This window comes from Mytilus trossulus, chromosome 7 (assembly GCF_036588685.1).
Source record: "Mytilus trossulus isolate FHL-02 chromosome 7, PNRI_Mtr1.1.1.hap1, whole genome shotgun sequence".
Lineage (NCBI taxonomy): Eukaryota > Metazoa > Mollusca > Bivalvia > Mytilida > Mytilidae > Mytilus > Mytilus trossulus.
In genome coordinates this window covers 55372124-55387497 of record NC_086379.1, presented here as the reverse complement: position 1 = coordinate 55387497, position 15374 = coordinate 55372124, and the positions used below count along the sequence as shown (strand labels likewise).

Below are 15374 nucleotides of genomic sequence, written 5' to 3'. Positions count from 1 at the left end.
CTTGTGTAATATGTAATATAATGAAATTGTTCGAATCTGAAATGGTGTAAATGAAATGCAAGTAACACATATAACACATAGACGGGCAAACTAGATGAAAGATTCAATTTAGACATTATCAGCATTGTGGTGCAGTGAAATTAATCGACTCAATAACAAGGTAGTATAATTCATGTTCAAAATATATTTCTAACATTTTCTAGGAGTATAAAGCTTTAATATTCAAACTTTTATTGCAAAAAGTAAAATCAAAATACCGAACTTCGAAGAAAATTCAATACGAAAAGACCCTAATGAAATGTAAAATCAAATGCTTAAACACATCAAACGAATGGATAACAACTGTCCTGTTCCTGACTTGGTACAGGCATGTTCTTATGTAGAAAATGTTGGATTGAACCTGGGTTTATAGCGCTAAACCTCTCTCGGGGGCAACAGTCGCATAAAATACCATTATATTGGCAACAACTCGTCAACCGTAAACACTCTGACAGAACGGGTAAGAAAGTCTACAGTGTGTTATATTAATCACAAATAAAATAAACAAGTATTTAACAAAGAAGCACAAAAGGCATATTTAGTATAGTAAATTTGACAACTTCATTCATAGATTTCTTATATATGCAAATTATGGTACATCGGTCAACGTTGTGCAGAACATCCTATATTTTTTTTCTTTAATTCAATGTTACCTTTACTTCTTAATTGAAATTGTCTCGACTACGATTAAGGTCTTTAAATTAAGAACAAATGACCCTTTTACCGCATTGATGTTACACAAAAAGGTGCAAACCCAAAAAAAGTGTCAAAGCAAACCATGATATGCATCGAAGATCAGTGAAGTTAATCGATTAGTTACCAATATTGTTCAAGATTGATTGATTGATTGATTGTTGGTTGCTTAACGTCCAGTGGCAAATATTTCATGCATATTCAGGACGAGAACATGTTAACAATAAATACAATAGGTAGGTTGTTGTTATATAGTCCATCTGAGGCCATCTAGGATGTTGGTCGGCTAAATTTTGACTGCCACTGGAAATTGAGGGTATATTGGATAGAGACAGAAATTTTGCCTTGCAACAGGCCACCTACGGACCCCTCAAAGAGTTGTCGGAAGGGTTCTTAACGTGCAAAGAGCGTGGCACTCTCTTTACACGAGGCATCGGATTTAACGTCCCCCTTCTGACCGGACGTGACTGTGAACTTGATACATCCCGCAAAGCCAAACGGACGCCCCACTTCGGCAAGCGTTTTACTACCGGTCGGGAGAAGACCAAGTGACCATATTTCTATACCCCAGTCACCCTTGGGGTTCAAGAGTTTGAGCATACACATTCAAACTTTTAATGAGAATTAAAGGACGGAAAAAAAATAATGTTTATATGTTATTATATTCTGTGTATTTTCCTGGATACTCAGAAAGTATTTAACAGGAATACTTTATTGAAGCTTGGACAATGAAGTAAAGTTGTAACAAGCAATTTGAAGAATAAAGAATATTTATTTGTTGTTAAAAAAAAGAAGAGAAGTGAAGGACATCGTTGAACGTTTTGCAGAACAAAGTATTCTAAATTGATTTGTTTTATTCTATTATATAAAAATAATTCTTATATATGTGAATAAAACAAAGACTAAACAGAACTTTATATTATTTATATCCTTTTGTTTCTTTTGCTATTCTATATTCTCCATTTATTGTTACTTTACTATTGAATAGAAATTGTCTCGGCTACGACTAATGTCTCAATATTTGAATGTCAGTAAGACAACGGTGAACGACATGATCTAAAATTAAATTATCGCTAAGTTAATAAGTCACGTCTAAAGCTGGTAACTGTAGTAAGATTATCTTTATGAATTTAAACATACATTTCAATCCAGATCTGTAATGGAGGCAAGCATCGAGTTCAGTTTTCTAAAAAGTTTTGAAGAAGGATGAAAATAACGATTTTGAAACAGAAATAAAGACAATAATCTTTTTTTTATATGCCACAAATAGTTTAAAACATGTTTGAATTAAAACTATACTCACTTCAATATTCCAATCCTTAATTGAACTTATTTTACAGACCGTGCAAGGGCTGTATAGCTAGTCCAGGTCGTCAAAACGTCCATTTGTAACGTATGTTAATGTCTTCTGTTTAGATATCCATGATTTGGTGACATTTATTATTTTCTGAAATTTTGTATATTAAAAAGATTTTTAAAATCAAGGTTAAAATGCATATTTTCCCTCCTATGTCATACATACATTTGACTACATATCTCTTTTAAAGCTACAATCATGTATAGCATTTTTGTTGATATTCAAACGCATATTTTTACGATCTCTAAATGCTTTCAAACTTAATAAATAGTACACGATGGTCTTGCAGTATAGATTCTTGGCACTGACTTTGTTTCTCGTCTAAATTTACATGTAATAATGATTTTTTTTATTAGTCTTTGTATATTTCTTATCTCTACTGTAAATCCGAGGGTATTTATTTTCTTTGTTTCATCAACAGTTACATGTTTGTAGGTTTTTTAATTTGTGGATTTTAATTTTCTAAGAGAGAAAAATCGAATGACGAATTTAAAGACTTCAGAAACGATTGTTTGTTTTATTTATTATATTTTGTTTGTTGTTGGACATTGTAAAATATGGTGTGAGTCATCTTTCTTCATTAACAACATTCACGTAATATTTTTAATAATATAACAATATTTTTTGAAATAAGCATATCTACATGTTTGCTCAGAAATGGCATTGATTGAAGGAAACTGCGAGTAAATATTTAGTTGTTGCACACGTGTTAGAAGTTATGACACCTATTAACTCGAGACCGAATGATAAACAGATAAATTATCTTCAAAGATTATAATTGGAATATAAACATGTCACTTAACGAAAAATATTACATATAAGAAAATGCTAGAACTGTATTTGACGGGTGTCACTAGGTTTATGAGAGAAATTATCGTGAAAGAATATCTAACAGTGGTCGAGGAGTGCGAGACGATCGTGAAAGATCTGGTAACGGATCGTGAATGTAATAAAATGTTAATTGTACTTTAAAATCTGTGAAAAAATAGTTAAATTTTCAAAACGCGGAACAAATTCGAACCACAAAATATGTCTGTCGAAATGATTCAACTTCCTCAACATAATTGTGTAATAAGATAATATTCTTTCACAATCATTTCTCTCGATAAACCGAATGACATCCATTTATTTGAATGGTAGAATTATCATTATGAATTAAAACCCAAAATGATTTTTTTCGTATGAGAATTATGAAGAATTGAAATCTTCATTATCGCATATCATCACCGGAAATTTTACTTGCATTCATCGAAACTTATTTTTCATAAGAATTAAAAAGGTTAACCGCAGTTCATTAAAAAATTTATAAAATATTTAATGGGTAAAATCCGGTCTGAAGTTGTATAAACAAGATGTATATTTAGTACATATCAGTCTATGGAAGAAGCGAATCGATATACACTTTTCTTTTCAAAATACGAAATATGGTCTAATTACGTATATTTTACACATACTGTAATGAGAAACGTATCAGATTATGTAGTTCAAACAAATTTTAAACTAAAGACTTTCTGTAGTTTTCAATGTTTTGACTTTAATTAGACGCAATTTTAAACTGAAATTCTAAGTTGAACAATAGTTCGTTTCTTTTTATGTTGCATTGGCGTTTGTATATGTTACAAATCTGTGTTTCTGTTGTTTTCTCTTATAGTTGACGTAGTTCTCTCGGTTTTATTTTTTTCACACAACGTTTACGATTTTTAAATAGCGGCATACTGTTGCCCTTATCAAACAAACCGCTTAAAACGAAAAACATCGGGGTTTCCTTATCGCAATTGTTTCTAGAAAAATCTTACATGCAGTAAAGTTATACATAAATACTCTGTATTGGGATTACTTATAGTAAATATATATCAGGTGGAACACACAGAACCTGATTGCAGATTCCATTATAATTCATATCTAAAAGTACACGTTAAACCATCGATTTAGTTTAGTTTAAACATATTTTATTTGCTGAATTAAAGCAAAATGGATTAGACACAAGTAAATCATACTTATGAAGTCTTCTCCATAATACTATATAAAGTTACAATAATAGTATAATATAATGGACATGCATATAAAAAAAAAAACAGTTTATACAATATAATACTAGCTTTCATAGGTGAACAAAGAGGAAACAAAGTAAAAAAGGAAAAAGAAAGTTTGAAAAATCGTATACTTCTGTGACTTTTTCAAACCATCGATATCAGATCAAACGATATTTCTCCATATCTTGTACACATTTTCATCTATTTAGTAAAACAGTTTGAAATAGTTAGTATGGTATTTTCCAAGAATCAGGAAGGAAATCACAATGATATAAATACTACACAGTGCATCAATGACCTAATATGGCATACAAAGGCTCTGATAGATAATACATTACTTACTGAGAATATACCACTTGAGTTAACTGACAGCTTGTGTAATATGTAATATAATGAAATTGTTCGAATCTGAAATGGTGTAAATGAAATGCAAGTAACACATAGAACATATAGACGGGCAAACTAGATAAAAGATTCAATTTAGACATTATCAGCATTGTGGTGCAGGGAAATTAATCGACTCAATAACAAGGTAGTATAATTCATGTTCAAAATATATTTCTAACATTTTCTAGGAGTATAAAGCTTTAATATTCAAACTTTTATTGCAAAAAGTAAAATCAAAATACCGAACTTCGAGGAAAATTCAATACGAAAAGACCCTAATGAAATGTAAAATCAAATGCTTAAACACATCAAACGAATGGATAACAACTGTCCTGTTCCTGACTTGGTACAGGCATGTTCTAATGTAGAAAATGTTGAATTGAACCTGGGTTTATAGCGCTAAACCTCTCTCGGGGGCAACAGTCGCATAAAATACCATTATATTGGCAACAACTCGTCAACCGTAAAAACTCTGACAGAACGGGTAAGAAAGTCTACAGTGTGTTATATTAATCACAAATAAAATAAACAAGTATTTAACAAAGAAGCACAAAAGGCATATTTAGTATAGTAAATTTGACAACTTCATTCATAGATTTCTTATATATGCAAATTATGGTACATCGGTCAACGTTGTGCAGAACATCCTATATTTTTTTTCTTTAATTCAATGTTACCTTTACTTCTTAATTGAAATTGTCTCGACTACGATTAAGGTCTTTAAATTAAGAACAAATGACCCTTTTACCGCATTGATGTTACACAAAAAGGTGCAAACCCAAAAAAAGTGTCAAAGCAAACCATGATATACATCGAAGTGCAGTGAAGTTAATCGATTAGTTACCAATATTGTTCAAGATTGATTGATTGATTGATTGTTGGTTGCTTAACGTCCAGTGGCAAATATTTCATGCATATTCAGGACGAGAACATGTTAACAATAAATACAATAGGTAGGTTGTTGTTATATAGTCCATCTGAGGCCATCTAGGATGTTGGTCGGCTAAATTTTGACTGCCACTGGAAATTGAGGGTATATTGGATAGGGACAGAAATTTTGCCTTGCAACAGGCCACCTACGGACCCCTCAAAGAGTTGTCGGAAGGGTTCTTAACGTGCAAAGAGCGTGGCACTCTCTTTACACGAGGCATCGGATTTAACGTCCCCCTTCTGACCGGACGTGACTGTGAACTTGATACATCCCGCAAAGCCAAACGGACGCCCCACTTCGGCAAGCGTTTTACTACCGGTCGGGAGAAGACCAAGTGACCATATTTCTATACCCCAGTCACCCTTGGGGTTCAAGAGTTTGAGCATACACATTCAAACTTTTAATGAGAATTAAAGGACGGAAAAAAAATTAATGTTTATATGTTATTATATTCTGTGTATTTTCCTGGATACTCAGAAAGTATTTAACAGGAATACTTTATTGAAGCTTGGATAATGAAGTAAAGTTGTAACAAGCAATTTGAAGAATAAAGAATATTTATTTGTTGTTAAAAAAAAGAAGAGAAGTGAAGGACATCGTTGAACGTTTTGCAGAACAAAGTATTCTAAATTGATTTGTTTTATTCTATTATATAAAAATAATTCTTATATATGTAAATAAAACAAAGACTAAACAGAACTTTATATTATTTATATCCTTTTGTTTCTTTTGCTATTCTATATTCTCCATTTATTGTTACTTTACTATTGAATAGAAATTGTCTCGGCTACGACTAATGTCTCAATATTTGAATGTCAGTAAGACAACGGTGAACGACATGATCTAAAATTAAATTATCGCTAAGTTAATAAGCCACGTCTAAAGCTGGTAACTGTAGTAAGATTATCTGTATGAATTTAAACATACATTTCAATCCAGATCTGTAATGGAGGCAAGCATCGAGTTCAGTTTTCTAAAAAGTTTTGAAGAAGGATGAAAATAACGATTTTGAAACAGAAATAAAGACAATAATCTTTTTTTATATGCCACAAATAGTTTAAAACATGTTTGAATTAAAACTATACTCACTTCAATATTCCAATCCTTAATTGATCTTATTTTACAGACCGTGCAAGGGCTTATAGCTAGTCCAGGTCGTCAAAACTTCCATTTGTAACGTATGTTAATGTCTTCTGTTTAGATATCCATGATTTGGTGACATTTCGTATTTTCTGAAATTTTGTATATTAAAAAGATTTTCAAAATCAAGGTTAAAATGCATATTTTCCCTCCTATGTCATACATACATTTGACTACATATCTCTTTTAAAGCTACAATCATGTATAGCATTTTGTTGATATTCAAACGCATATTTTTACGATCTCTAAATGCTTTCAAACTTAATAAATAGTACACGATGGTCTTGCAGTATAGATTCTTGGCACTGACTTTGTTTCCGTCTAAATTTACATGTAATAATGATTTTTTTATTAGTCTTTGTATATTTCTTATCTCTACTGTAAATCCGAGGGTATTTATTTTCTTTGTTTCATCAACAGTTACATGTTTGTAGGTTTTTTAATTTGTGGATTTTAATTTTCTAAGAGAGAAAAATCAAATGACGAATTTAAAGACTTCAGAAACGATTGTTTGTTTTATTTATTATATTTTGTTTGTTGTTCGACATTGTAAAATATGGTGTGAGTCATCTTTCTTCATTAACAACATTCACGTAATATTTTTAATAATATAACAATATTTTTTGAAATAAGCATATCTACATGTTTGCTCAGAAATGGCATTGATTGAAGGAAACTGCGAGTAAAAATTTAGTTGTTGCACACGTGTTAGAAGTTATGACACCTAATAACTCGAGACCGAAATATAAACAGATAAATTATCTTCAAAGATTATAATTGGAATATAAACATGTCACTTAACGAAAAATATTACATATAAGAAAATGCTAGAACTGTATTTGACGGGTGTCACTAGGTTTATGAGAGAAATTATCGTGAAAGAATATCTAACAGTGGTCGAGGAGTGCGAGACGATCGTGAAAGATCTGGTAACGGATCGTGAATGTAATAAAATGTTAATTGTACTTTAAAATCTGTGAAAAAATAGTTAAATTTTCAAAACGCGGAACAAATTCGAACCACAAAATATGTCTGTCGAAATGATTCAACTTCCTCAACATAATTGTGTAATAAGATAATATTCTTTCACAATCATTTCTCTCGATAAACCGAATGACATCCATTTATTTGAATGGTAGAATTATCATTATGAATTAAAACCCAAAATGATTTTTTTCGTATGAGAATTATGAAGAATTGAAATCTTCATTATCGCATATCATCACCGGAAATTTTACTTGCATTCATCGAAACTTATTTCTCATAAGAATTAAAAAGGTTAACCGCAGTTCATTAAAAAATTTATAAAATATTTAATGGGTAAAATCCGGTCTGAAGTTGTATAAACAAGATGTATATTTAGTACATATCAGTCTATGGAAGAAGCGAATCGATATACACTTTTCTTGTATCAACGAACGATAATGTCTTATATCAACGAGTTGCATTGTGGGAAATTTCAGACGAATGTTAGCATTTTTACGAAGAAAGGCAGATTTCTCGGTATAAAGTAATGACTCTTTTCTTAAAACAGGTTGACATTTAACACGACATACATCTGATGTATAATTTCCATGAATTATTATAATACTAGTATTAATAACACGAAAGGTGTATTCAAACGAGTAGATTGAATTGTTGAATAAATGAAACATAAATGCACGATTTATCATTTGTAGATGAACACATTCAATACATATCATGTGGCAAATTCAGTGGAATTCAATTGTTTGCTAAGCCAACATCACCTATATGTCAAAGATACTGCTATATTTTATTATATTAATACGATGTTTGTCTTATATCATAGCGATGTGTTTTTAATATCAAAAATTTATGAATGCGATACTTTTCTAATACAACTGCTATTATAGTTTATTTAAGATTTTATTAAAGATTAAATGGGTAAAATCCGGTCTGTTTTAGAAGTTGTATAAACAAGATGTATATTTAGTACATATAGTGCATTGGCTTATATGACAATACGACACAATACAATACAATACAATATGCTTTATCTATAAACATTCTAGTCATATTCATATGTGATAAAAGACGAATCGTATCCATGTAGTGAAGCTTCAGGTATCTTTCCATGTGTAAAATTGGACAACAGGTTTTATATTTTGTCGGACAGTTGAATTCCGCGAAAACCACAAAAATTGGTACCCAATTATTAAAAGTACTTTCATAGTATTCTTTTGGCGTGGCTTGTAATTATACATCCCACCATTGTGTTATTATTTTATGGTATTTGTTTTGAATGCTTGTATTTTTTTTTGCTTACGTGGTTTGTCTAGAGTGTATATACCAATTTGTTTTGTTTTTTGACATAATTGTTTGTTTTTATAATATTTAAGAATATAAAACTATTAAAACACACCTGCGAAATCGCGGTCCTTTAGAAAGTGGTTGAAAGTACATGTATGTAAAATGTGTGTAGGCCCTCCCCTTTGTTTTATGATCCATTATGTTTTAGTATTCAATTACTTTCAATTATATTCGCTTTTTTTCTGTATGCTAATAACAGACATATATTAAAATCTCTATATGTATAAGACCGCCGTTGATAGTAAATTTGGAATTGATTGTAAATAACAAATACACATTATTTATACATGTTATAGTAATTATAAAAAAGAAGATGTGGTATTATTGCCAATGAGACAACTGTCTATAAGATTTGTATGTTTAAAGTATACAGATAAAGCCAAAAAGATTTTGTCCTGTTCCCAAGTACTTAAGACCATTATGTGCAATTTCAACCGGTCAGTCCTCAACATAAGTCTTGTCTATGATTAAAGTCCTTCCGCTGACGGTAATAATATCCGAACGTCTTTATTCTCGTTTTTCTTCCCAAAATAATCGAAACAGAATAATCATAAGAGAAAATGACAAATGCGACTAAGCATGGTACCTATAATATACAAAGGCATGATGGTTAATTTATTGTGATAGGAAGAAAACTGACGCACAAAATATGTATAGAAGATGCTGACTGCTGCGTCCCAATTTTGACATTTTTACCTTTTATGTCTGTTTGTTTTGCAAAAGACATTGGTGTCAAGATGGTGATATTCTATGAAACTGCCATTCAAGTGAAAGCTTTAACTAACAATAAAATAAAGTTTCACCACCACAAAGAAATGCTTGTAACAAGTCAGGAATATGAGAGTTAGTTTCAATTCGTTTGGTGTGTTTGAGCTGTTGATTTTCCCATTTGGTCTTTCCGTTTTTAATTTTCCTTGTAGATTGGTAATTTTTTTTCAAAATCACCTAGCTTGACAAAACTTCTTTTATTCCAATTTCATTATAAACAAAAATAGATTCAAAAGGGGAAGTCCATTCAAATCTGACAAATTGGTCTCGATCAACCTACTAAGTAATTGAAAGAACTTCAATATTCCTGACTTGGTACTCGACTTAAAAGATATGAACATCGGTAAACTACAGTAGCCTCAATTTACCTCATCACTATATGGTGCATCTATTCTATTTTACATGATGATGACTTGAGATTGAAAATGTGTAAGATTAAATGTCGAATTTATTAATTACACTTGCATTGATACTGTTCACATTCTCTGGGACCCCCATTGATCCCGGCTTTTTGTATGCTGTGTTAAATATAACTTTTTGTGGTTATTCTGTGTCAGCTGATAAATCAAGTAATTATTACAAACTAAGGTTCCAACTCCTCGAGGCATATTTGATTAAATGTTTATTCTTTTTAATCCCCTTTGAAAGTTTAATGGATACACTTGCTGCTGAATTGCTAGTCTCTGGGATTATCATCTGCATTTCGTACACACTTATACGAACTATCTTTAGCTCACCTATCTCGAAGGGTCAAGTGAGCTTTTCCCATCACTTTGCGTCCCGCGTCTGTCGTCCGTCGTCCGTCGTCGGTCGTCTTCCGTCGTAGTTAACTTTTACAAAAAACTTCCCCTCTGAAACAACTGGGTCAAATAAAACCAAACTTGACCACAATAATCATAGGGGTATCTAGTTTAAAAAATGTGTCCAGTGACCCGGCCAACCAACCAAGAAGGCCGCCATGGCTAAAAATAGAGAATAGGGGTAAAATGCAGTTTTGGCCTATAACTCAAAAACCAAGGCATTTAGAGCAAATCTTTCTGCTCTGACATTTTCAGATGAATCGGACAACCTGTTGTTGGGTTGCTGCCTCTGAATTTGTAATTTTAAGGAAATTTTACTGTTTTTTGTTATTATCTTGAATATTTTTATAGATAGAGATAAATTGTAAACAGCAATAATGTTCAGCAAAGTAAGATTTATTAATAAATCAAACATGACCGAAATGGTCAATTGACCCCCTTAGGAGTTATTATCCTTTATAGTCAATTTTTAACAATTTTCATAAAATTTGTAAATTTTTACTTACATTTTCCACTGAAACTAATGGGCCAAGTTCATTATAGATAGAGATTATTGTAAGCAGCAAGAATGTTTAGTTAAGTAAGATGTACAAACACATCACCATCACCAAAACACAGCGATACAGGCTCTTTAGAGACTCTAGTTAGAAATAATCAGAAATTAAAGTTGCAAAGGACTGAGGCAATTGTTCCTAGGATTCAATGTATTTTAATATACACATACGTATAATGAGATGAAGATCGCGTTATCACATATTTGTTTCGAATATGTTGGGTTTTGTATATGTAATGACCTCATAATTGCCCCTGGCAAAAATAGTATATTGGTTATTGAGCCCTAATTCCATATGACGTGACGGCATTGCGTCCTTAACGCCTTTTTAATTGCTTTTGTGATAAAAAAAACCATTTAAGATTTAAGGTTTCGTTAAATTGTTATGATTGAACTTTTTTTCTCCTTTCTGCAAAACTTAGATATGTGATAAATAGATTATAACATGTCTTTTCCATATTGGTCCTGGTATATTCCCTTGAGGCATATGGACCCTCGGCTAAAGCCTCGAGGCTGATATGGGAGTCTCGGGATGATAGATTGGCCAAAATCGAAAAGGGCATGTAATAATGTATACTTATATTTTGAGGTCAGATTGTCAACATCCTTTTTTCCAAAAATATACAAAATTCTGCCAAAAAATGATGTTTTCTGATGCATAAATGAAATACTAAACATTTGATTGAAGCCCAACTAAAATACATGGTTTTACTTTGGTTGCAGCCAAACTTGGCTAAATTGTATCATAAACTAGTAGATAAAGGAACATTCGATTGATTTTCAAGCTATTTTATATAAGGTCAGTATCTTATTTACAAATTAAAGTTATTAGCAAATCATACAATGTAATGGTGACCGTAAAACTTATGTTGTGTGTTTATCTGTTACATAACTGCTACATAACGGAGTTGATTTTTTTCTTTAGAAGTTAAAGTCAAATTACGAAGTCCGTATAGGGTGAAAATGTACCAAATTAAAGTCGAATAGTTTCTGTTATACCAGATAGTTCTGTTTTAAACCATAATAGACATGCATCATACCTACACAGAGAAAGCCATGCAATTAGGTTATTATAAGCTTTTTCACTTATATTTTGATGTCTGTATAATATCTACAAACATGGTAAATTCCAGATGTCATTTGAAGATTTCATCAAGGGAGCAAGTGATGTCTGTTATCGACCGTTCGCCTGGTCTTACCCGTTTGATGATTCTGGTGCAGAGGATGATGAAGATGAAGACGAGCTTACCGGACAAGAATATTCTAGAATGCTAACGTATTTAGGTGAAGTGGAGAAAGAAATATCCCACTCAAATTCCACTCCTTATTTTGAAGTATTTCTGAATAACCTGCCAAAACAGTTTCAAGACATTTGTCACGATGTAAAGAATGCTCGACTTTGCAGCCAAGGTACGAGTATGAAATCATAAAACCGCATTCAACAAATTATTTTTTCTGATAAAAGTTTTTCCTAAAATGATTTAATAGCATATTTAATCAACATAATGATATTTAAAAAAATATATAACAATACTGTTAATGTTTGAATTTAATTATGTGGATATAAAATAAATGTGTTGCCTTTGAATAATTAGAAAAGGAAATGTCAATGATTTGTTACTGGTACTTTTTTTTCTTCTTATTGTTGTTACTCAATTCTAATGATTTTTATTGGTTATTTGTCATTTTATTTTAGAACAACTGATGATTGACCCTACACATTTTTATCGTCATTCATTGGACATCTATCGACATGTTCTCACGGAAACGGCATCGGAGATTCGTTTTGAAGCAATTAGAACAGTTTTTAAAGTCTTAGATGATTCTACTAAAATATCTCCTGTGTATACAAATATTAGCAGTGGTAGTAAAGGTGAGGGTTTGTATGTCCCTGGTGGGGATTATGACTTAATGACAATTCTGGAACAAATACAAGTAAACCAAACTTGTTCTGTTATTGAGGAAGACCGTCCCGTCCTGTTATTTGATAATAGTTATTCATATCCCGGTTTTACACATCTGAAAATTGGGCAAAACCGATTTTCAACGGAAATATTTAATACTTGGGGAGAAAACACGTTTTATGGACCTCTTATTTCAAACGATAGTTTTAAGAATTATTTTCTGTCGCGATATCGTGATAGTGACTGTAAGATTCATGGTCCATGTATTTCCGATTCAAAAGATGGTGTAGACCATCTTTTTTGTTTCCGGGCTATGTTATGGCCAGATGTGGCAAACTCGTGGTTGACAAGAAATAGAATCTCATCAATGTGGCCACCATCTGATGTCATATTGAACTCTGTCAGCCAAGGAATCTTGCTGGTACCAATTGGCAGCAAATTCGGTTCCACTGAGGATTGTTCTTACGAATGGCGAATATCATTCTCATTACAAGAAAGAGATCTAATTTATTCATTCAACAACACACAGGTTTTGTGCTACACAGTGTTTAAGTACTTGAAAAATGATCTATTGAAAATATTAGGATTATGCTCTTACTTTATCAAGACAGCTATATTTTGGTTATGTGAAGAATTAGATAACAGTATGTGGATACCAAAACATTTTGTACAGTGCCTTCATGAAATACAGCGTCGTCTAATTTATTGGTTTAGGTACGGATATTGTCCTCATTACTTTATAACAGAAAACAACCTATTCGAGGGACTGCTTCCGGAAGAAAGAAAACAAATAGAAGTTAAATTGCTGAATCTTTTTCAATTGCTTTCTCAATATATGTTCTCCAAAAAATTTAATTTACACTTCACTGCAGCTTATAAAAATATAAATTAAGTTAACACTCCGTTTCTTGACAATAGTAAATCTATTTTCCTATTACTTAAAGTAATCCGAGCGAGTTTGTCTAGGTGCACCTTGAAACAGAGTAGAGGTATAGTGCACAAAGTTTTATTCAGACTTCTCAATAATAAACTTAGTTATTATACTAAAGGATTATATATGCTAACGTTTTGCTATGCAAATCAAGTTTACCCACAAAATCAACATATGGTGTTTAATAAAGAAAACAAAAGGATGTACTCGAGTTACAGGCAGTGTAAAGCTCATTTTCTCATTGGAACTAAAGTCGACGCCATGGCTGGCTGGTTATTACTAGCTTCATATTTTTATAAAATCGGCAAGCCTTTATACACCCTTATGATTACTGAGATGATTCTTGCGAAACCTAGAGAAGATAAAATGTTAATTGCTGATGGTTATTATGAAGACTTTATGATGAAATATTTAGAAGAAGTGGCTGCAACTAAATGGAATCATAACATGTCATTCCTGAAATGCATGAAAAGTTATTGTGTCGACATGGTTTATAATATACCATGGTCTACACTGAATTTTGAAAAACTATTACCAGATCTTTATTTTACAGTTTACATTATTCCGCCAGTTATATATGCACATGTTCTACGTTTTGTATGTTTTAATTCTAATGGGGACATCTCTTTAAGGGAAAGAGAAATATGCGACATTATTAAAACCTGCCGCAATAATTGTTTTCTTGGAGATTGGAAAGGGAGGACTATTGTATATGCAATACTAACCAAGATATATAAAATAATGGACGACGATAAATCTGCGAAGTATTGGAAATCACATTTTTTCCGATACTTCGTAGATCACCCTCAACACATTTTCCGGCAGATTCCGTAGATGAATCACAACAATCAGTTTGAAAAATTGCACTCAAAAGGAAACTTTGTACCTTTTGAAATGGATTTGACCCTTTACGAAGATTATAACCTTACTTTGTATTTTTTTACAAAAATATTTATATAATGGCGTTAGTAAAGAATTAGATAGAGTTTATCCGCGAATCTTGTCTATATTCGAAATTCTGAATTGTTGTTCTGTAAACATTCATTGATTATAAATATACATAAATAACATTTGTCTAAGGTAAAACAATTGCAGAATATAAAAAAAAGATTTTGAATGAATTTTTCGAAACTTGTTTTTTGATCTAGACACATAAGTTGTGAGCATGCATGCTCTAACTTCACTAATGATTTCAAAATTGAAGACGTGATAAATTGTTCAAAAGATTAAAAACATGTGTCAAATCATGCCGTCCATGGATTTTTTTCTGATTGAAAACCGTAAAGATCGGGTTAATTAGCAATCAAAACATTTCTGTATATTATGGCCCTTGCTGAAGGGGTGTATTCTTTTAGCTGTTATAAGGGTATTAAATCCGGTGTTTCTTAATTGCAATTTGCATCACGTTTTGAACATTACCAAAACAATAGCTACAACTACTTTAGCAATCCTTTTTATGGCCTGTTCGAAGGCAACACTATAGTTCTTATCCAACACTCTTTTTTCT

The 15374-nt window shown here is 31.7% G+C and overlaps 1 protein-coding gene across 2 annotated transcripts; it reads left to right on the top strand.

Annotated features, from left to right (window-relative positions):
- LOC134727148 (uncharacterized) lies at positions 1–14908 on the top strand. 2 transcript variants are annotated; one of them, XM_063591529.1, is made up of 3 exons: positions 1–160; positions 12166–12442; positions 12729–14908. In XM_063591529.1, exons 2-3 carry the CDS (start codon positions 12166–12168, stop codon positions 13826–13828), a joined length of 1377 nt encoding a protein of 458 aa, XP_063447599.1. In that variant the 5' UTR covers positions 1–160; the 3' UTR covers positions 13829–14908. The 2 variants fall into 2 exon arrangements, with proteins under 2 accessions (XP_063447599.1, XP_063447598.1); XM_063591528.1 differs by lacking the exon at positions 1–160 and adding an exon at positions 4471–4654.
- The last annotated feature ends 466 nt before the right edge of the window (positions 14909–15374 follow it).

Coding starts and splice junctions, on each gene's coding strand:
- LOC134727148 (XM_063591529.1), top strand. CDS start 12,166: ATGTCATTTGAAGATTTCATCAAGGGAGCAAGTGATGTCTGTTATCGA. Junction 12,443..12,728: donor TGCTCGACTTTGCAGCCAAG/GTACGAGTATGA, acceptor ATTTTATTTTAG/AACAACTGATGATTGACCCT.